This window comes from Myotis brandtii, unplaced genomic scaffold, assembly GCF_000412655.1.
Source record: "Myotis brandtii unplaced genomic scaffold, ASM41265v1 scaffold153, whole genome shotgun sequence".
In the NCBI taxonomy this organism is placed as follows: domain Eukaryota; kingdom Metazoa; phylum Chordata; class Mammalia; order Chiroptera; family Vespertilionidae; genus Myotis; species Myotis brandtii.
Window position 1 is genome coordinate 406,473 of NW_005355543.1, and position 22,500 is coordinate 428,972.

Consider the following 22,500-nt stretch of genomic DNA (forward strand, 5'->3'; position numbering starts at 1 on the left):
GGTGTCACGGTGGGGGTGGGGGGCGGGGAGAGCCGGTGGCCTGTGGCCGACGCGGCATCGGTGTTGAGGGGTGAGCTTGTGCTGCTGATGCTTTCCGGGAGCTCGGACCGCGGCTTCGGGTTGATGTTGGGAGCCGGTGGCGGCCGTCTGGGCCTGGGACTCGGTGGGTTTCCGTTGGAGGAAGTTGTAGGACATTTGCAGGCGCAGAGCACGTGTTTCTAATGGGCTCCCAGTGCCCTGAGCGGTGAGGCTGCCGCTCTGGGTGTGGAGCCGAGGGCGGGCTCTGGGGTGCGGGGGTGAAGGGTGGAGGAATTGGGGGGTGGGAAGGTATCTTGTGTGAGCGCTTTGTTCTTCGCTGGCTGTTGTTACCGATCTGGAAGCGGCAGGCGGGAAAAGCGCGCACTTTGGGGGCTTACCTTGGAGAGGGGACGGCCGAGCTCTGCTCGACCCACACGCACCTCGCTCTCTGTGCGGGCACAGCTGCCTGTGGCACGCCGGCTGGTCCTCGTGCGGATCGGGCTCCATTGGTAATGCTTTTCCTAGGGAGTGCTAGCAGGTGAGGCAGGGGTGGTGTCGAGGAAAAACAAGTGAATCCGTTCTTGCCCCTCGCTCATCAGGCTTGTCAGGCGATAGTGACTTTACGGCTTCTTTCAAGGGAGGCCCAGGCTGGTGTCGAACTTGGTAGAGAAAGTAAAGATTGGGGCTCTCATTTTGTCCTCTACCCTTTTTGAAGATCCTAGTTTAATTTTGCTTATTGCGTTTGAACAGATCTCTGGAAACATGGCTACAGAACATGTTAATGGAAATGGTACTGAAGAGCCCATGGATACTACTTCTGCAGTTATCCATTCAGAAAATTTTCAGACATTGCTTGATGCTGGTTTACCACAGAAAGTTGCTGAAAAACTAGATGAAATTTACGTTGCAGGTAAGAACTAACACTTGCAAAATTGCATTATGAAATTTTTCTATTGGATTTCTGGCTTTGAGCTAAAATAGCAACTTTTTGTGGTTTCCAATAAGTGTGGGAACTGGAGTTTTGTTTTGCCTTGTTGTGATAGTTGTGAACTGCAGGTTAAGGTGTACTGTACATAGTAGAGGGAGGGAAGGAAGAAAGAAAGGTTAGGAGGTAAATAAAGGCTGGCTGGCCAGATGGATAAGTATATGATGGTAGCAACAGCTGCTAACTGTTGGGAACAGGCCATGTGACTTTTGGGGGTATTTTTATAGTAGGATTCTTCCTAATTAATTTGGTAACTGTAGACTGGTTGTCTGTCTTGGTGTGGCTTTTGCTTTTTCTAGTGGTTATTTTAAATGGATAGAGGTTCAGTTGTCAGCCTTGGTTTTTGTTGGTTGATTTTAGGATTTGTAAGCCTATATATTTACTGTAGAAATACTTAGTATTCAGAACTATCTGACTTCGAGAACAAGGTCTAAAAGAAATTGAGTCATTATTGTAAGTGTGGTTGAGAGGGCTTCTTTAGTTCAGAGTGCAGTTTCAAAATGGCTCAAGTATGTGTTTGTCATTAAATAGATGGTAAGAGGAATGGAAGAATACTTAGTTGGCACACATGCTATCTTTATTGGTAAATCTGGTACTCAAAAAAGATCTTTCCAAAAATATTAAAAGTTGACAACTAATTAAGTTTTCTCTTCTCCAGGGCTGGTTGCACATAGTGATTTAGATGAAAGAGCTATCGAAGCTTTAAAGGAATTCAATGAAGACGGTGCATTGGCAGTTCTTCAGCAGTTTAAAGACAGTGATCTCTCTCATGTTCAGGTAATACTAATTTAATGTCAGTGTGAAAAGAATAAAAATCTTGAGTACTTTTGATGTAGTTTAAATTTGATTTAATAAGATACAGATGACATAATTATTAAATAGGATTGGAAAATTACTTTTCAGAACAAAAGTGCCTTTTTATGTGGAGTCATGAAGACTTATAGGCAGAGAGAAAAACAGGGGACCAAAGTAGCGGATTCTAGCAAAGGACCAGATGAGGCAAAAATTAAGGTATGTCTTTAAAAAGTACTTTGCTCCCTTCAGTTTTAAAGTTCTTTTAACTATTTTATAGCTTTGCTAAATACTCTATGGATGTGAAATGATTTTTTTTAAGTTATTGAGAATTAATGACCCTGAGATAATTTGCGAATTTTTTGTAATTACTGTTTTTGAAAAGTTTTCTGCCTTTAACTGTTTCTAAAACAATTCACTGTTCTTAAAGTTGTAGGGTTTTTTTTTGTTGCCCAGCTATACTGATGTTAAACCTTTGCTATTCGTATTCTAAATAAAAGATTGAAAAAAGTCCATCCACCATATTTTAGATGGTTTTTGAAAATCTGCAAGTCCAGGTTACTGACAGTGGAACCAAAATGGGAGGGGATCAGTTCAGCCCATGCTGATGGAGAGTGTACATTTAGCAGTTGACTGCTTCTCTTAGGATTCTCAAGCCCTCAAATGAAATGGATTTAGAATTTTAATACTGTCTTCTTTCCCCTTCAGTATTATGGGTTATTAAGGCTAATTTGTTCATTCCTAAAAGCAGCATGGAAATGAAAGTGAGAAAACAGGCTAGGAGTGGGAGGTGTTTTTTTTTTAAGGTCCTATGAAATAGTAAATGTTCTCAAAGTCAATTAGGTTTTGATTTTTGTGTAGAAAATGTGGTGATCATACTAGTTTTAACCTGGTGTTTTTTGTTTTTTAATTTTACTGATTTCTTTTAAAAATACATTTATTTCAAAGAGGGAAGGGAGAGAGGTAGACACATCTATGATAGAACCATTGATTGGCTGCCTCTTGCACGCCCCCTACGGGGGATAGAGCCTGAAACTAGGGCATGTGTCCTGACCCTGAATCCAACCAGGACCTCCTGATACATGGGTCAGCGCTCAACCACTGTGCTACACTGTCAGGGCTTACCTGGTGTTCTTAATATAGTGTGCCAGTGCTCTTGAACCAAGAGTTATGGTTTAAGAAAATCAGTTATTAAAACAGTATAGGTGTTAGGTGGTGTTTTAATGGTGTGGGAAGAATGAAGCTTTGAATATAGAGCTAGTGGTTAAGGGCATCCATAAATTTGAGGCTTTCACAGGTCTAGCTGTCAGTGAATTGTGTTTGAACTGTAAATCTAATTTTTCCATAGAAATTTTACCAATGTAATTAAATCTACATTGGGAGTTAGACTTATTAAAATTTTATAAAAAGTTTAAAGTGTAATTTGTGTGACTTTCAGTTCTATCTTTGGAAAAGAGTGGCTTAAAGTGTTGCTGTAACTTAAATTGTGAGAAGGCAGAAGCATTTTTATAGGTGGTTAACAAGGAATAAGTTTTTCCTTTTTGTTTTTAGGGATGGACATAAAAAGTATTATTTGAGCCATATATAAACATTAAGTTATAAGAAGCACAGGGATTACATATGGGAAAAAAGGGAAGAAGAGCCATTTAATGGTTTAGTATATGTGATAGTAATAGGTTTGAGTTTATTTTTGTTACTAACCAATGTTGCACCCTTAAGCAAACATTTGGGTATAATAGAAAAAGACTGCTTAAAATATATAATGCTTTATTAAAGTTTAGGAGTAGAAGAGTTTTTGTCATTTAACAGTATTTCTTCATAAATACTTAATATTCTTTGAGTAGAAAATTCTTAAATGTGTCTGGTCATTTTCAGAGACAGGTGATCCTAAATCATTGAATGGAATTTTGCTAAGTTATGTGCCTGGTGTGTTTTTATTTCACAATTTATTAGCTAATTATCAGATTGGTTTTATTATTTGGAAAACTGGTTTTGTGCTTTGCTGTTTGAGATGGTGAAGGGGAATAATTCTTGGTTTTTTCCTTAGGCTAACCATGGACTACTACTTTCCTAGTACTTTTGCTTATAATAAGGGATGAAGAGAAACTCCCAATGCTCTAAGTAAATATGAGTGTGTAAATTCTAATAGTTCACTTTCAGAGAGATAAAATGTAGAAGTTATTTTACACTGTTACAATTTTATAAAGATTTCAAAGTCATTTGGCTTTATTTTTTCTGAAAGACCCATGCTATTCTATCAAGTATTGACTGTCAAATGAATAAGAGGTTGTTTTTCCTGTAGCTCCTAAGTTTTTGGACTTAACTATAACTTAGTTTGAGGAGTGCAATTTCTATAAAGGCTGGTGAAATGCCCACAATGGCAATGTGTACTAGGAGTGTGGGATATAGGGAATTTATTGGGTAAGAAATCCAGGTTTGGGAGATGTGACATTCATCTCCTCTTTCAGGAGCGAATTAAACTCAGCTTTTTTTTTTTTTTAAAGATTCTATTAGGTGCACATTAAAAGGGAATTAATTAGAGGAAATAGTTTAATATTGATATTTGCCCTTTCTCTATAATAGAAGTGTCAGAGATGAAAGAAAATTAGTAAAATGTGTGTGAAAATCTTCCTCCTGTCAGAGTCTGGGGCAAGCCATGGGAACCAGGGTCGAGTCCCCGCCCTCCCACGTGTGCCTGGAAATCACCCGAGACCAAGATCCAGCCGGCTCCACCCCCATTGGGCTAGATCCAGACCCGGCTGGCCCCACCCCCATCAAGCCCCACCAGGTCGGGGGTAGCCTCAGGTTGCCTGGCCCTTCGCCGGGGTGGGGGGCCGTGGCCTGAGGTCCCCCAGCCTGGGCTGGGGTGTGCGCCTTGAGGTCCCCCATTAAGCCCTGCCAGTCGGGTGTCGCAGCCTCAGGTCCTCTGGCCTGGGGTGGGGTGCACGGCCTGAGATCCCCTGGGCCAGGAGCATGCCTTGAGGTTCGCCGTCAAGCCCCGCATGGTGGGGGGTGTGGCCTCAGGTCCCCTGCCCTAGCACAGCGCCATGCAGCCTCAGGTCTCTGCTGATTGCTCCTTAAGGCCCCTTACGGGAACTCAGCCTCTGCTGTGGGCGCGGCCATATTGACCATTGCGGTTTGATGATCAATTTGCATATTCCCGCTTTATTAGATAAGATTGCTCTCATTAATGCTTCCATTGACTGCTGCTTATATGTGCCCTGACTGGAAATGGAACCTACAACCTTGGCATATTGGAACAATGCTCCTAAGCAACTGAACTACCTGGTCAGGGCGGTGCAGTCATCTTTTAAGGAGGTATTAGAATAGATACACCATGCCTTGAAAATTATTGATGGATTAATATGTTTCCTGTTGTTCATTAAGCACACTCAGTAATTAGAGACCAGCAAATAATTTGAACAGGATCTTCAGATTTTTCACAATAAATTAGGGCTATTACAAGTGTATATTAAAGGAGAAATTCTAAAACAGACACCAGAAACCTGTTTGTAGGAATGTTGCCAAGATAAAGAAGAAAATTTGAACAATATTTATTTCAATTTTTAACTGCTAAATGCAAATGTGGTCTTGTGAGTTAAATGTATTAATGACATTTGAATTCTTTAAGGCACTCTTGGAAAGAACAGGCTACACACTTGATGTGACCACTGGACAGAGGAAGTATGGGGGACCACCTCCAGATTCCGTTTATTCAGGTCAGCAGCCTTCTGTTGGCACTGAGGTAAAGAAACTAAAAACTTGTACCTTTTGTGGTAAATGCACAGGTGTCTGGTTTCCTAAAGAAACTCTCCATGGTTTTTACTTCATATTTAATTTACAGATTTTTGTGGGGAAGATCCCAAGAGATCTATTTGAGGATGAACTTGTTCCATTATTTGAGAAAGCTGGACCTATATGGGATCTTCGTCTAATGATGGATCCACTTACAGGTCTCAATAGAGGTTATGCGTTTGTCACTTTTTGTGCAAAAGAAGCAGCTCAGGAGGCTGTTAAACTGGTAAGTTTGTGTGTTTTTTCCTTCAGTCTTCACATGTAGTATCTTTTAAGCCATTTTTTTTTCTGACTGTGCCTGTCTTTTACATTCTCTGTGTACACACTGTAGCAGTATTCTTTGCACGTGTAGTTATTTGATCAGACTCAGGATCTATATGGTAGTATGGCAGAATTCCTGATTCTATGAGACATCTGGCTTAGTGATTATTGTTTATAACTTACAGGAAGGTTAAAGTTTAACAAAGTAACTGTAGTAGGTAGGGTTCCCAGAGTTTTTGGCCATCCCTTTTTCAGAAATATTTCACAAAAACATTGTGATGATAAATTTCTAGTTTATGAAGTAAATGATTTTGTGGTGAGTGGCAGTGCTTGATTTAAAAATACAAGTTATTAGGTGAGGACCTTGTGATTTTTCTAACTTTTAAAAAAGAATTTTAATGTTTTAAATTGTGGCTTATATAACTCTCCTTCAAACTAGTTTTATTAAATTCTGTGACTGAAATTCCTATATTTGATAGTTGAAGATGCTAGGGTTAATTTTTTTTAAAGACTATTTTTATTGATTTTTAGAGAGAGGGAGAGCGATAGAAAGATTGATGAGAGAGACTCATTGATCGGTCGCCTCCTGCATGTCCCACACTGGGGATCAAGTCCGCAACCTGGGCATGTGGCCCGACTGGGAATCGAACCCTGCGTGATCTCCTGGTTCATAGGTCAATGCTCCACCACTGAGCCACGCTGGCTGGGCCATACTTATTTTTTACTAGAGGCCTGATGCACGAAATTCGTGCAAGGGGCCTGGCCCTCGCAGTCCTGGCCAGCCCTTGCAGCCCCTCAAAGCCTTGGCTGGCCCTCGCAGCCCCAGCTTCATCCAGAATGTCTGTTGGCTATTTGGTCTAATTAGCATATTAGCTCTTTATTATATAAGGACTACTGTCTGGTGAATAGGAGGTTTGGCATTTTATTTTGGTGCTTTTAAAATATATTCTTAGTGATAGTGGTATTTTTATAAAGGATGCTTCACCATGACTAGGATTATGGTGATAGTAAAATTGGGAGACTTGCCTTAATTTAGCAGTAAAAGAAGGGACTAGATTTTTGAGGAAATTAAAAATTCTAAAATACAAAACTCAAGTTGATTTGCATGAGGTTGGTGTGTGCGTGCCTGTGTGCGTGCGTGCGTGTGTGTTACTAATTTCAGAGAGGAAGGAGAGGAAACATCAATGATGAGAGAAAATCATTGATCGGCTGCTTCCTGCACGCCCCCTACTGGGGATTGAGCCTGCAACTTGGGCATGTGCCCTTGACTGGAATTGAACCCGGGACCGGACCCTTCAGTCTGCAGGCCAATGCTCTATCCACTGAGCCAAACCAGTTAGGGCAATGCAGCAATGAATTTCCTCCATAGATTAAATAAAAGCACTGTAGATTTTAAATTTGCCCCTGAATTATTTGTAAAAATGGGTTAATTGACATTAATTGCTGAAGAGGCATGGAGTTAGAAGTGACTGCAAACTTAAATGACCTCATTTTCGGCCAATATCTGCCTTGGATTTTGGGGAATAAAAAATTCATCCCCAAATAGTGATAATTTAGAACTAAATTTGTGGAAAAGTGAATAATAACTACCATCTGAATGCTTCATAGGAGCTGTGCTATTTGCACAAATTTTTATCTTTAAAATAGAGGCCCAGGTCTCTCAGCCTGACCTGTGGGATCGGGCGAAACCAGCTCTCTGATCCCCCAAGCGGTCCTGCATTGCGAGAGGGCGTAGGCCAGGCCTAGGGATCCCACCAGTGCACAATCAGGGTGGGGAGGGACTGTGGGTGGGCTCCACGGCATGTCCGGCCAGTTTTGCTCAGTCTAGATCCGGATCGGCCGTAGTACCCCCAGCAGCAAGCTAAACTAATAGTCGAAGCGTCTTCCCCCTGGTGGTCAGTTCACATCATAGCGAACAGTTGAGCGGCCTTAGCATATCATTAGCATATTACACTTTGGTTGGTTGAATGGATGACTGGACACTTAGCATATTAGGCTTTTATTATATAGCGTACCATCTCAACCCATTCTTCAAGGTACATGGAATTATTTTCTTTTTGCAGAAGAGTAAATTGGCTGGGTGGCTTGCTGAGGTCATACTGCTTTAGTTTGATACTAGGTTTGCTTAGGAGTGCCTATTGTTAACTAGATACAACAAATTAAGGCAACAGTATCTTCACTGCTGTCATCCTAGTCTAAGGTACTCTTCATAGAATCCTCCTAGTTAGTCTCACTGCTCTTTATTGCTTCTTTGCAGTTTTAACCATTCAGCAACATAGATTAGATCACAAACATTCCCATGCTGAAAACTCTAATAATGGTTTCCAAAAGAGGTCCTATCTTCCCAAGTTTCTTTTTTTTTCAAGTTTCTTCTTAACCTTTCTCCTCTTACTCTTTATTATCCTTCCATCCATACTTTGCCATTTTTGTCCTGCACATAAGCTCTATTTCCATCTCAAGGTTACCTTCTGCTGTCCTGCTTTTTAACACTTCAACCAGTTATCACGACTGCTGCCTTCTTATCAAGTCTTCTTAGAAGGCCTTTTCTGACTTTGAGCACCAAGCACCCAGTTGCCCCATAATGGTATTATGAACTTGATAAAATAGAATGCTTAGATGTACTTAAAATTATTTCTTGACTGTATAAGTTATTTGCTTATGTCTCATCATCAGGATATAAGCTCTTTTCCCCCCGTATTCCCTGACATTTATTTCTGTATTTTAAAAAATACGTTTTTATTGATTTTAGAGAGAGGAAGGGAGAGAGAGAAACAGTGATGTGAGAGAGAAACATTAATCTGCTGCCTCCCACAGGCACCACTTTTCCTGACCAGGAATTGAACTAGCAAGTCTTCAGTGTACAAGATTGTGCTTAACGAACTGAGCCACATTGGCCAGGGCTGTGTTCCCTGTCAGAACAGTGCCACTATGCAGTAGATCCTGGATAAATAACCTGACTGGCAGGCCAGTGTCATCTAATCCATTATTTATGACCCTAGAATTTATAATATTCCTGTATTAGCTATGGGCCATTTTTCTATTGAAAGGTTTTCTAGTTTCCATTTGCAGTGATTTATTCTGTGCTACCTTCAGTCAAGGGGATTATTGTAGATTATGGGGGATGGTGGTGGTGGTGAAGCTTTTCCTCTCACCCCCTGGGGAGTATTTGGAAGTAGATGTAATGGTTGGCATTGTCACAAAGATCAGGAGGAAGAGCAGGCAAGTGTGTGTATGTATTTGTGGTATGGTACTAGGATTGGAGCTTAAGGCCACTGGCGTTGCAATGCCCATTACAGTCCTATACAGGGTGGGAAAAAGTAGGTTTATAGTTGTGAGTTCTCTAAACAGAGTTTACTCTTGTATAATATATTTATTGTATTACTTATTTGTATTAATATTGTTATTATTTTATATCCTTACTTATGATTTATCTTTTAGGTAACGATGGCTGGTATTTTAACCTACTTTTGCCCACCCCTGTGTAATGGAAAAGTCCTGCTGAAAATACTAATAGTGCCTGTGTTACAAACACTGAAATGGTTGATCTCTATTTGCATATTTAAAGTTAATGGTTTTATAACTACTGACGGTTTTACCAAAGTGGTTGTATACCACTGTAACATGTGCACAGCCATTTTGATGAATGCAGCTGACAAGATAGCTCCACAAAAATATTTTAGTAGCAGTTTAGCAAATATTTAGTGGACTTATCATGAAAATTTTTATTATGGGCTTACAAGGTAGTTTGATTCAGCTCATGACTTGAGCGTTTCCAGGACATGTGAGGCTAATTTACAATGGAAGTAGATGCAGATGGTTCCAAGGGTAACTGAGGGATGAAAGGATAGATTGCTTAGAGAAGGCTTTGTGATAAAGAGGCTTGAGCAGGACAGTGAAGGAAATAGGTGGTGACTCTAGTTAAAGCAAGTGTGTTTGGTGGAAAGAAGTAGGAGATGAAACTTGTATAAAGGCATTAGTCATGATTGCTGGGCTAAGTTGCCATTAAAATGTTGAGCCTTGGTATGGGTAGCATGATATAAATGGCAGAACAGTGACGGATGTTTGGGTGAAGAGAACAAAGGCCAGGAGAGAGGCAGCAATATAAAGGAGAGAGATTAAAGATTTTGAAGGGAGAAATAATAGTCAGTGGTGTATTGTTGGTTCTGATTTTTTTCCAGTGAAGTAAATAAGGGTGTAGTTCGACTGTCCTTGACATGTTTGGTGACTTGAGTCTGCATGAAGTGATAAATGGCTTGGATGACAATATCAGGATGTCAAAAGATTTTGGTGGACAGATAGTTCACACCAGCAAGATGGAATTAAGGACAAAAGACAAGTTCTATACAACTAATATCACATGGAAGCTGTAGTGTGAGTCAGCAATGTGGAATAGTTGCCAAATAAGCTAAGGTAATCATGGACTACATGTTATAGAGGCATGGTGTCTAGAAATGGAAGATTAGTAATAGTCTTTAGCTTATTATAAACTCCTCAGTCTCAGTCTGCATCTACAATATTATGTTATGGATGTCACTATTTGGTGACACTCTAGGAGGCACTTTAGTTTGCCAATATCAGGGAAGGAGTGATTATTAATCAAGCATATAGAAAACGATTGAGTCTTGAGCATTGTGTGCAGATAAATGAAGTGCTGTCATTTGGGGGAGAAAATAGAGTTATTGTAGAATTTTGAGGAAGTAAATTTTGGTTAAGTATGTAAAGAAGACTTTGTAATTAAATGTTTAAAAAATAAAGTAGACAAGCTTGCAGGTTAATGGCTTTGCTGCTATAAGAAGAGTTAGGACTGAACATCCACTTCTGGATCAGATTCCAAATCTGAGATTGCTAAATTTCTGGGGATTTATGACTGGCTATGAGGAAATGAAAAATGACTTGTTATTTTGAGCCTAGATGACAGAAATGTTCCAGACCGTACAACTGTTTTGGTGTTTAAAATACTGAAATTGCATTGATTAATGTTCAAAATTCATCTTTATTTTATTTGGTCATCTCACTGTGGTACTGGATCTGAAAGCTAGATTCTAAAACTTAACATCAGTGCCCACTTTTCTAGAAGAGTTTAGAAAGACCTCACTTTTTAAAAATTATGAAACCGTCATAGTGTTCTGATATACTAACACTTGAGAGTTGGGTTTATCAGCAAATTAGACTCTCTCTTGAGAGATTATTGTAATGCCTTTCTACTATCTAACTCACTGTCATCCAGCTGGGATGTGAAGTTTATTTTTGAATTTACGATGATTGATTGGTCTTTAAAACTGAAAAATTAGGAAAGTTAAGCAATTCATATATATATGAAAGTGCATGCTTAATCTTCATGTGGGAAATGGGACATTGTTTAAATGTTTGTTTCTAGTACCTTTGCTTTACTTGAACAGTATGCTCAGAGGATCTTTGTTCCTTAGTGACTTACTTTCACTGGAGAGCCAGTTTACTCTCTATAGCAGTGGTTCTCAACCTTCTGGCCCTTTAAATACAGTTCCTCATGTTGTGACCCAACCATAAAATTATTTTCGTTGCTACTTCATAACTGTAATGTTGCTACTGTTATGGATCGTAATGTAAATATCTGATATGCAGGATGGTCTTAGGCGACCCTGTGAAAGGGTCGTTCAACCGCCAAAGGGGTCGCGACCCACAGGTTGAGAACCGCTGCTCTTTATGCTAGCTGTCCTTGTTTCAAGTCTTTTTTTTTTTAGTAAAATAATATGGTGTTATAGTTTACTTTATAAATCCTGTTAAATCTTCATGTCATCCACAGCCATCCTAAATATACCTTCTGCCTACCCTGCCTTGATTAAACATAGCAGGGCTCATGATAATGGATTGGAAGGGAAGAACTTTTTCTTCTGTCCATAATGGAACACTCATTACTACTTTGAAGCAGCATTATAAATATTGATGGAAGTGGTATAACCAGTAATTAAATTTTTTTTTGTAAAATTAAAATCACACACAAGTATTTTCTTAAACAGTTCCTGCTCTTAGAACATTTGGGGGGAAAAAAATATAAAAGGGAAAGCTATACCAAATCCTGTCATCTTCAAAATAACTCCTGTTTCTCCCTTTAAACACTTTGTATTTCCTTCCCTTCCTTTTTTTTTTTTTTAATATTTTAATTGTTTTTGTCAACTCCTGGAGTTAAAAAAGATGAAATGACCAAATTGAAAGCCATTGATTTGCACTAACCTATTTGATGCTAGATGATAAAAATCTAGGAAATATACATAGCCGAAAACAGTTTATTGTATTAGGTGAACTTATTTGTGAAATAGGATATTGTAGTTTACTTGTCTGTAATCTCATGCAATAATGGATTCAGCCATAACTACTATTTGCAGGTAACCCATATATTTCTACTTTTAAGAGGTTTTTGGTATAAATAGAATGTAAACACTATGAGAAAACGGTCTGTGGCATGATTTTTCAGCCTCATAGAGCAGATAATTTTTTCTAAATGCTGGGCTATCCTGTGAATTGCAGTATGTTTAGTAATGTCTCTGACCTCTGCCTATCCATTAAATACCAGCAGCAAGGCTCACAATCCTAGTTGACAACCAAAATAGTCTCTAGACATTGTCAAATGTCCTCTGGGAGTCAAAAATGACTCCTGTTGATAACTATTGGTCTATATTAACATAGAAGGGTGCTTTTGTTGACCTTTATAGGATTTCGGGATGTAGGGTATTCTCATGGTTGAGCTCAAATCTACAAGTATGCAGAGGAGTTTGGATGGTGGAAGTTTCAGGGAAAGCGTTTTATTCAGAGGCTTGGTTAGCAGTATGAAAGTTGTTTGAGAAATGATGTAAATAGCTAAGATTATAGTATTGTGGAGATTAAGGCATTTAAGATGGACTTATAATGTACAGGTATTTGAACTTTATCTTTTTGGTGATGGGAAGCCTTTGAGAGTTGTGTGTGTGTTTTTTCAATAGGCAAAAAAAAAAAAAAAAAATTGTCTCTGGAATAAGTAGAGAGAATCCTGGGTTCATAATGACCACAGACTTGTGTAGAGTGAACAGAGTAGGTGGGTTTGGAAGTACAACTATTCTGAACTGAAGGAAGGGTGTTTGAGCATTATGTTAAATTTTGAATATCTGGAGGTGGGGAAAGGGATAGGAAGAGATCTATTTTCTGACTTAATGTATGCTTTCTTTTCATATACCTGTTATTTAAGAATGGGAATAATAGGGAGAGAAGGGTGGTTTTACTTTTGCCACCACGCTGGGTCTATAAGTTGTATGGAAATTCATGTTGATTCTTTAGTTTGTATAGCTTCACTTGTATGTCATTTAAGGTAGATATTGAGGCCAGATGTGGAGGAGGATTAATCAATAATTATTGTTGCTGCTGACACCATTATTACTACCTTGAAATTTTGATGTGGTTTTAACTATGTAATATATATATAATCCACTTTTCCAGATAACTTGAATACTTTTGAACTTTGGTTTGTAATTAACACTGATTTGTCACTTTGACAGATTGGGTTTTGCCTCTACAGTATTTCACTCTTCTACAGGATATGGTTACATGAAGATTAAGTACTTTTTACTGTAGTTTTGTAATTACTACAATCCACTTGTTTTTCCTCCAACTTTATTTCAGGCTTAATAAAATTTAACTGGGGGTGGGGGAGTAGAGTTGGATTTAGACTAACAAGATTCTCCCTTTTAGACTTAAGTATTTGAAGCCAAAAATTCATTATTGCTATTTGGTGTAAGAGATTAAGGGGGGGATGGAAAAATAAATTTAGGTGTTGGTTTATAGAAAGGCAGAAAGCTTGCTGGTATTTGAATCAGTTTCCCTTGCATGAGGACAACTGGTTGGCAGGATGGGTTTAAGTATAAATAGTAATTAAAGGATTCTGGAATCAACTATTTTGTATTTAAGCTGCTACAGACCTGATTCCTAGTTTATCAAGTTTACTAAATTTCAAGGTCTTGACAATTTTTTTCCATTAATTTAATTTAAAACTTGTTTATTGTGTCTTATCAGTTTAATCTTCATATCTGTCTCAGATTATAATTTCCTTGTACAGTGCCTTCATGGTAACTTTTTAAAAATATATATTTTTATTGATTTTAGAGAGGGAGGGAGAGGAAGAGGGAGATAGAAACATCAATGATAAGGGAGAGAGAATCATTGATTGGCTGCCTCCTGCACTCCCCCTACTGGGGATTGAGCCTGAAATCCTGGCATGTGCCCTGACCCAGAATCGAACCAGGACCTCCTGGTTCATAGGTCGATGCTCAACCACTGAGCAATACTGGCTGGGCCATGGTAACTTTTAAAAATGTGTGTGTGTGTGTGTGTGTGTGTGTTTAATTCTTTATTGTTGATAGCACAATTTACAACAGCTAAGATTTGGAAATAGCCTAAGTGCCCATCAGCAGATGAGTGTATTAAAATACTGTGGTTTATCTTTACAATGGAATACGATGCTGCTGTAAAAATGAAAGAACTTTTACCTTTTATAACAGCATGGATGGACCTGGAGAACATTATGCTAAGCAAAATAAATATATTTTTATTGATTTCAGAGAGGAAAGAAGAGGGGGAGAGAGATAAAAACATCAATGATGAGAGAGAATCATTGGTCAGCTGCCCCCTGCACACCCCATACTGGGGATCAAGCCTACAACCTGGACTGGAATCGAACCTGTGACCTCCGGGTTCATAGGTTGATGCTCAACCACTGAGCCATGCCAGTTGGGCATAACTACTTTTTAAAGGATAAACACTTGAGAAACATAGTGTTGACATTTTAATTTGTCTAAAAGATTTTGTATTTGTGTATGGGATATGCATATCTTTCTACAATGAGCACTTACTGAATATTATGAGTATTTTAAAAACGGGTGTATTTTTTCCTCTTTCAGTATAATAATCATGAAATTCGTTCTGGAAAACACATTGGTGTCTGCATCTCGGTTGCCAATAATAGGCTTTTTGTGGGCTCTATTCCTAAGAGTAAAACCAAGGAACAGATTCTTGAAGAATTTAGCAAAGTAACAGGTAAGTTGGATTTATTTGGAAGGAGGTACAACTTTTACTACTGAAGCTAAATGCATACTTCTATGTGACAAGCACTGTATTAAACACTACATTTATTGACTCATTGTGTTCTCACTACAACCATAGGTAGTGAGATAGGTAACTTTTTATTTTATTTTTATTTTTGTTATCCTCACTAGAGGATATTTTTTCCATTATTTTTTTTTTTTTAGAAGGGAGTGAGGAGGGAGAAGGAGAGCGAAACATCAGTGTGAGAGAGACACATCGATTGGTTGTCTCCTGCACATGTTGGGCATTGAACCTGCAACCCAGGTACGTGCCATTGACCTGGAATCTAACCCATCACCCTTCCCTGTGAGGGCAATGTTCTATCCATTGAGCCACACTGGTCAGGGTGAGATAGGTGACTTTTTCAGATAAGGAAAACAGGGACAAAGGGTTTAGGGAAATAATTTGCTGAATGTTAGTAGTTACTAAGGAATGCAACTGGGATTTGAACTATCTTGAGAATCATTATTGTACATCCTGTTTTTGGAAGATTATATTTCTTTGGGTGTTAGTATACATTTTTAGGTGGTAGTTGACGCTCTTAGTAGGGTTGTTAGATGTGTAATGATTTGATTTTTCCACATTATAGGAATAACTAGAAGCCCAGTGCATGAAATTTGCACACGGGTAGTGTCTCTAGCGGCTGCTGGCTTTGGCCTCTCTTCCTCCCAGGGCCGGGGGAGGGAGGAGAAGGTGTGGGCGGTTGGCCAGCAGGCCCCGCCCCCTGGTTGAGCTCTGGGTCAAGGGGACAATTTGCATATTAGGCTTTTATTATATGAACTGGAGGCCTGGTGCATGAATTTGTGCACGGGTGGGGTCCCTTGGCCTGACCGGCAATCGGGGCTGATTGGGCCGTCTCACCCAGTCCCAGTCAGGGCTGATCAGGGCCAGCTGGCCAGGGGGAGGGACTGTAGGAGGTTGGCCAGCTGCAGGAGGTTGTGGGAAGGCACTGACCACCAGCAGCAGCTCCTGTGTTGAGTGTCTGCCCCCTGGTGGTCAGTGTGCATCATAGCTACCAGCTGGTCATCTGGTCATCCGGTGGTAACAGTTGCTTAGGCTTTTATATATATAGACTAGAAGCCCGTTGCACGAAGATTCGCGCAATAGCGCAATAGTCCCCTGTTTTCCTCCACCTGGGACCCAGGTCTTTGTTCCGGCTGCAGCGGAGAAGCCAAGCCTCGAGGCTAGGCTTCTCCCCTCTGGCCGCAGCGGCGCTTCGAGGCTAGGATTTTCTGCTGTGGCTGCAGCGAGGCTTGGCTTCTCTGCTGTGGCCGCAGGGGAGAAACCAAGCCTCTTCAGTCTTCAGTCTTCACTCCTGCTGGAGCCTTCAGTCTTCGCTCCCGGCCTGTGTATGCAAATTAACTGCCATCTTTGTTGGATTAATTTGCATAGTCATCCTGGTTGGCTGGTGAGCGTAGTGGAGTGACACCATTTTGCATGTTTCTCTTATTAGTGTGGATACTCTTGCTATAAGCAGAGATTATACATTGTCAGTATTGTACTATTTCTTTGAGCTGTAAAGCAATTTTTATAATCATTTCCAAATGACAGGGTGCTTTCATTAAAACATTTTTGTCTGCCTAGAATGTTGAACAAATAAATGATCAGTCTATTAGTCTCCAGGAACTTTTGAAATTCTATTATTAGTAAGTAATATATCCTATTTCCTTTTAAATAAAGCTAATCAATATCTGAGGCTAGAAAAGAGTAATTTCAGAAAATTGAGGTGTTTACTTGCATGATAAGAAAAATGTGTAACCATATCTGACCTATACTGCCATTTTCCTAAAGCAGCTATGTAAAGATTTTATGCCTCATTAATGGAAGCAGATTTGTCCTTAGATCTAATTTTATATATATATATATGTGTGTGTGTGTGTGTGTGTGTGTACACATATGTTTTTGAACACTTGTAAAGTGTTGTGCAAAGGTAAATTATCTGGAGAGTCCCCTGTAAAGATAAGTGATTATTTTTTATTTTGATATTCATGTATTATTAGAAAAATAAATCATTTGATCTACTTGTTCTTGTTATTTTATCTAATTTTTCTGGAATGGTTACTTACTTTCAGAGGGTCTTACAGACGTCATTTTATACCATCAACCAGACGACAAGAAAAAAAACAGAGGCTTTTGCTTTCTTGAATATGAAGATCACAAAACAGCTGCTCAGGCAAGGCGTAGGTTAATGAGTGGTAAAGTCAAGGTTTGGGGAAATGTTGGAACTGTTGAATGGGCCGATCCTATAGAAGATCCTGATCCCGAGGTTATGGCAAAGGTAATGATAGTCAAGTTTAAACAAATCTTTTAAAGGGGTTGGTAGTGGGAGGGGAAGGCTTTAGAAACGGGTGGGGGCAGGGGAGGAATGACTTACAAAACCATTGTGTACTTTCTTTGAACAATATTTTTTTAAAAAGAGAAGTGTTCTTTAGTAAGAATAAATAAGTATTAAATGCATGGAAAGTGAGTATAGAAATTTGTTCATGGAGCACTTGGTAATAATTGTATAGTTGTCATGTTCATGATGAAGTAGTTAGCCTACATGGCTGTGGAGATAGTTTGCTTCCATTTTTGTGTGGATTCTAAGAGTAATTTCTTTGAGTTTTTGAGAATGGCACCATTAGCTTACATAGTTTTTGTTCAGAAGTCCTACTCCTAAAAATAGTGAACTGTATTGGCTTTAGCCGAGCTGCTGCAGTTACAAGGTTTAGCTATTATTAGGTATCTTGCTTCAGCAGTCAGTTAAGACATTCTATGAGAACCAACATCTCTTGAATTAATCCTTTACTCAGTAATGCAGTTTGCAGTTAGGTTATTGTACCCTTTGTCTTTTAAGAATCTCCCTAAAATCAAGACACTAATGAAATGCCAGAACTGTGAATATTATGAAAGGATAAGAGGTTTAGAGGACAGAAGCTATCTAGGATTCTTTTTTCCCCTGGCTATTAAGCTCTCACTGGGTTAGCACTTTAGATAAAGAAATTTGGATGCTATTTCGAGTATTTTAGAAGCAAGTGATAATGTTCCTTAGCTAAAAAGATCACATTTTATAATTATACTGTTAAGAGCTTTCAGGATTGAAAGAATTTATCTTAATATTTTGAGCACTCACTCTTCCCTTCAGCTAAGTAGATTTTAAAGCAGGTCTTAATTAGTTTTAACCACCTGTGTTGAGTGTTAGATGGTCAGCAGCCATTTCAGAGGGCATGGTATTCACATTTTTAGGACATAACCACTTCCATTTTGGTTGCAAAATAATTACTAATTTAATAAATACTGAGTATGTGGTCTTTTATAACTCAAAATCCATAGGTTGCATTAGAATTCACTCTTGGTGTTTGTACATTCTTCAGGTTTGATAAATGTATGACTGTATTTACCTCTGTAGTATACAGAATAGTTTCACTGCCTTAGGAATCTCCTTGATCTGCCTATTCATCCTTTCCTCCCTTCTAACCACTGGCAATTATTGATATTTCTATTGTCCATAATTTTGCCTTTTCCCAAATGTCATATAGTTGGACTCATACAATATGTAGCTTTTAAAGCTTACCTTCTTTTAGGTATATGCATTTAAGGTTTTCTCCATGTTATGGCTTCTTGGCTCATTTTCTCTTAACACTGAATAATATTTCATTGTCTGAATGTACCACAGTTTATCCATTCACCTACAAAAGGATTTCTTATTTCCAGATTTTGGCAGTTAGGAATAAAGATTCTGTACATATCTACACGTTTTTGTGTGGATGTATTTTCAACTCATTTGCGTAAATAATGAGTGTAATTTGCTGGATCACTGGATCATATGGTAAAAATATGCTTAGTTTTCTAAGTAGCTGCTCTGCAAATTGGTTATTCCATCTTGCCTTCCCACCAACAATGTTCCTGTTGCTTCATATCCTCAACAGCATTTGGTGGTGATAATGTTTTGGATTTTGGCCATTCTAATAGGTGTGTAATGGTATCTCACTGTTGTTTTAATTTGTAATTCCCTAATGACATGATGTTGAGCATCTCATCATATGCTTACTTGCCTTCTGTATATGTTCTTTGGTGAGATGTCTATTCAGTTTTGTGCCCAGCAGTCATGCTCCTTGGTATATACCTAAATGAGTTGAAAACTTAAGTCTTTTTAAAATATTTCTGATATTCTTCTAATGGATTGTGACTAAAGTTAACTTTGCAGGATGGGTGGTGGCATTTTGAAAATTGAACTCTTTGGAAATATACAGGGAGTTTCTGTTTTTTTCTTAAATTTCAGGTAAAAGTGCTGTTTGTACGCAACCTTGCCAATACTGTAACAGAAGAGATTTTAGAAAAGGCATTTAGTCAGTTTGGGAAACTGGAACGAGTGAAGAAACTAAAAGATTATGCTTTTATTCATTTTGATGAGCGAGATGGTGCTGTCAAGGTAAGTAACGGGGAATTGTTATAGGCATGTAAAGTAGACTATTTTATCCTAGAATCAGAATGTTTTTTTAAAAAATTGAAGGAAAATCTGATCAGGTAATCTACTCATACTTTATTGTCCTTGGCAAATTGTGTAACTCACTAAACCAAGTAAAAAAGACAATCAGTTGAAGAGCTGGATCTTTAAATAAAATCTAACCTATTTAATCTTTTTAATGTTAAACGATTTTTTTTAACTTTAAATGGATCATAATTGTTTTGAAGGCCTCATATTGATCAATATCTAATTTTTTAAGGCTATGGAAGAAATGAATGGCAAGGACTTGGAAGGAGAAAATATTGAAATTGTTTTTGCTAAGCCACCAGATCAGAAAAGGAAAGAAAGAAAAGCCCAGAGGCAAGCAGCAAAGAATCAAATGTAAGTAAAAGTTGTATACATTTTAATTGTTGGTAGATTAACTGGTGAATAATAGGTGGTGTTCAAACCTGTTAGATCCGTAACATGTCATTACCTTTTAAAGAATACTTGAAAGCTTTGAGGCACAGAGAAATGCCAAGAACCTCAAGAAATGTTTATTGAGCTCTTGCTAGTGACCATAATGTGAAAATAATCATAATTCTAAATAATTGGAATTTATATAATAAGTGAAAGTATTTCTTGCCGAGGTTCTTGTTCCAGCATTAAGAAGGGTTCAGGAAATCTGGAGAAGGCTGTGCGTAGATTAAATAGGAGTCCAGAAACGAAGCATAATTTTGAAAGGCATTTGGGGGTCAGAGGAGCCTAGTTTAAAGGAAACTAAGTTCTAAGTTCTAAGGCAGTGATGGTGAACCTATGACACGCGTGTCAGAGGTGACAGGCGAACTTATTTTTTTTGGTTGATTTTTCTTTGTTAAATGGCATTTAAATATATAAAATAAATATCAAAAATGTAAGTCTTTGTTTTACTATGGTTGCAAATATCAAAAAATTTCTATATGTGACACGGCACCAGAGTTAAGTTAGGGTTTTTCAAAATGCTGACACGCCGAGCTCAAAAGGTTCGCCATCACTGTTCTAAGGTCTCCTCGTCTCAGGACCCCATGCTTTTTATTAACACAATTTGTCCTGGGGCGAGGCAGAGATATACACGGTGGCGGCGCCAGCATGTGCAGTCCTGAGCGGGCAAGCGCGTTCCATTAGCGGCCGGCCCAGTGCTCGAGCATGGAGGTGAAGTCATCAGAGCTCGCTTTCCTGCTGGCCTGAGCCCCCGAGCAGCTGGGGATGAGCTGGGAATCCGAACGGCCTGACAGCCATCCTGGTCCTCCTGCCACCCCAGTTCCCCCGTTCACCATCACTGATCCATCAGCCTAAGGGCCGGTGGGGAGGGACCAAGAGGTCAGCCGTTCTGCTGCTTGCCAGTCCCCAGTCCTGCTCTGCCACCACTCACCCGCTTCCTCGTGGTCCCCCCGTTCGCCTGCAGGCAAGGGGTGGGGACCGAGAGGTGGTCAATGCACCTCATGGAGACTGCTCGAGCGGTCGGTCGTTCCGATCTTTACGCTTATGATCCCCTGGCCTTTTATTATGATTGGTTGGTAATTGATTTATAAGGATGAAAAGGGGGGTTATTGCTATTTATAGCAAGAACAGTAATCATTGTACTTCTATACATATATCAGGCCAGTATTCTGTCCATTGCCCTATGTGGTTACAAAAGAAGAGGTAGGAAGCTTCTACTTATATCTATTTCTGCAGTTGGTTGTGCAGTTATGCAAATTGGCAAGTTCTTAGCCTCAGTATTCAGTTTTAAAAGGGGATCAGATTAAATTATGTAAGATGCCTTATACCATGGTTATCTAAGTGATCTATCTATATATGTTCTAGAACTAAAGAAACATGTTCTTTATACTTGGTGGTAGTATAAAGAAAAAAGCAAAGATTTTCAAGGGGGGGAGCTAATGATCTATGTCTCAAACCCCTGAGTATACTCTATGCAATGAACAAAACTTTGATATCTCCTTCAGAAGATAGTTAACTGCTTTTGGTTTATTGGAGTAGTGGCAGAATATAAGTGTAGGAGACTAGATTATCTAATGTCTGATTACAACTGCTACTGTTATGACTTGATAGATGGAGGGTGATACTAAATACAAGGTGGGGAATGTCAATATGTCTGTTAATATTTGAAAAGGAGAACAGGTCAAAGGGATTGACTGCCTGTGATGCTTGCACTTTAACTTGCTGTAGTCATTCAGTGATTTTTTTATTTTATTTAAAAAACTACAGCATACATTCCTATTTACTCTTCATTGTGTTCCTTTGAGTTGAGTACTCTGTTACCCAGTTTGAGATGAGGAAACAGGCACAGAGGTCAATTTGCCCAAGGTTAGTCTACACAGCTAGTAAGTAGTGGAACTGGATTTGAACCAAGGCAGTCTTGCTGCAGGGTTATCGCTCTTATTCACTATACCAGGGTTTTAGTTTGTACTACAATTATTTACATTTTGTGCTGGCTAATTTTTGGTTATGAAGGCTGTCTTGTGCACTATAGGATCCTTGGCCTCTTCCCACTAGATGTCAGTAGCACCTCCCCCAAATTGTGACAGCTAAAAATGTCTTTAGACCTTACCAAATGTCCCCTGGGGGCAAAATTATCCACAATTTGGAATCACTGCACGACTGAATGCTGTTGTCATATATTTAGAGACAGAATAAGGTAATTTATCAATTGTTAAGACATTCATCACAGTGCAACAAAATGAACAATAGTAGCATTTTTTAATAATTCAGTTGGAACAGGACCTTAATGAATTGAGTGTAAAATACAGGATGAATAAACATAATCAAGAGTGAATTATTCCCATATGAAGTACTTTTTACTCATTTTTTTTGGATTATCAGAGGTTCAAATAAAATGATAAATGCTTCTAAGTTGTAAAGAACTACGTAAAATTGTACTGTACTATTGGGAATTGAATTGGAATATTAAGGATATTTAGCCTTTTTAGATAGTATCTAAGCATATGTTGATTTTTTTAATGTTTTCTCTTAAATAACTTTGAAACTAAAATTTACAGATTTGTTTTTCCCCTCACAGCTGCATATGTTTGCCATTAAATAGTAGTGATAACTTAGATCTAGCCACAAAGATTTTTTTTCCAAAGGGCATCAGAGC

At 38.8% G+C, this 22,500-nt stretch overlaps 1 protein-coding gene across 8 annotated transcripts in view; it reads left to right on the plus strand.

The window, feature by feature from the left end:
• SYNCRIP (synaptotagmin binding, cytoplasmic RNA interacting protein) overlaps nt 1–22,500 on the plus strand; it is a 31,896-nt gene that overhangs the window by 1,304 nt on the left and 8,092 nt on the right. For 4 of the 8 annotated variants that reach the window (XM_014535859.1, XM_005861514.2, XM_005861515.2 and 1 more), the window contains exons 2-10: nt 769–928; nt 1,662–1,780; nt 1,907–2,014; nt 5,427–5,540; nt 5,640–5,816; nt 14,755–14,890; nt 17,011–17,216; nt 19,200–19,349; nt 19,645–19,766. In XM_014535859.1, the coding sequence (XP_014391345.1) occupies nt 781–928; nt 1,662–1,780; nt 1,907–2,014; nt 5,427–5,540; nt 5,640–5,816; nt 14,755–14,890; nt 17,011–17,216; nt 19,200–19,349; nt 19,645–19,766 (1,280 nt within the window). In that variant the 5' untranslated portion in view covers nt 769–780. Of the gene's footprint in view, nt 1–140; nt 164–768; nt 929–1,661; nt 1,781–1,906; nt 2,015–5,426; nt 5,541–5,639; nt 5,817–14,754; nt 14,891–17,010; nt 17,217–19,199; nt 19,350–19,644; nt 19,767–22,500 lie in introns of those variants that run through there. The other 4 variants (XM_005861518.2, XM_005861517.2, XM_005861513.2 and 1 more) reach the window with 3 other exon arrangements.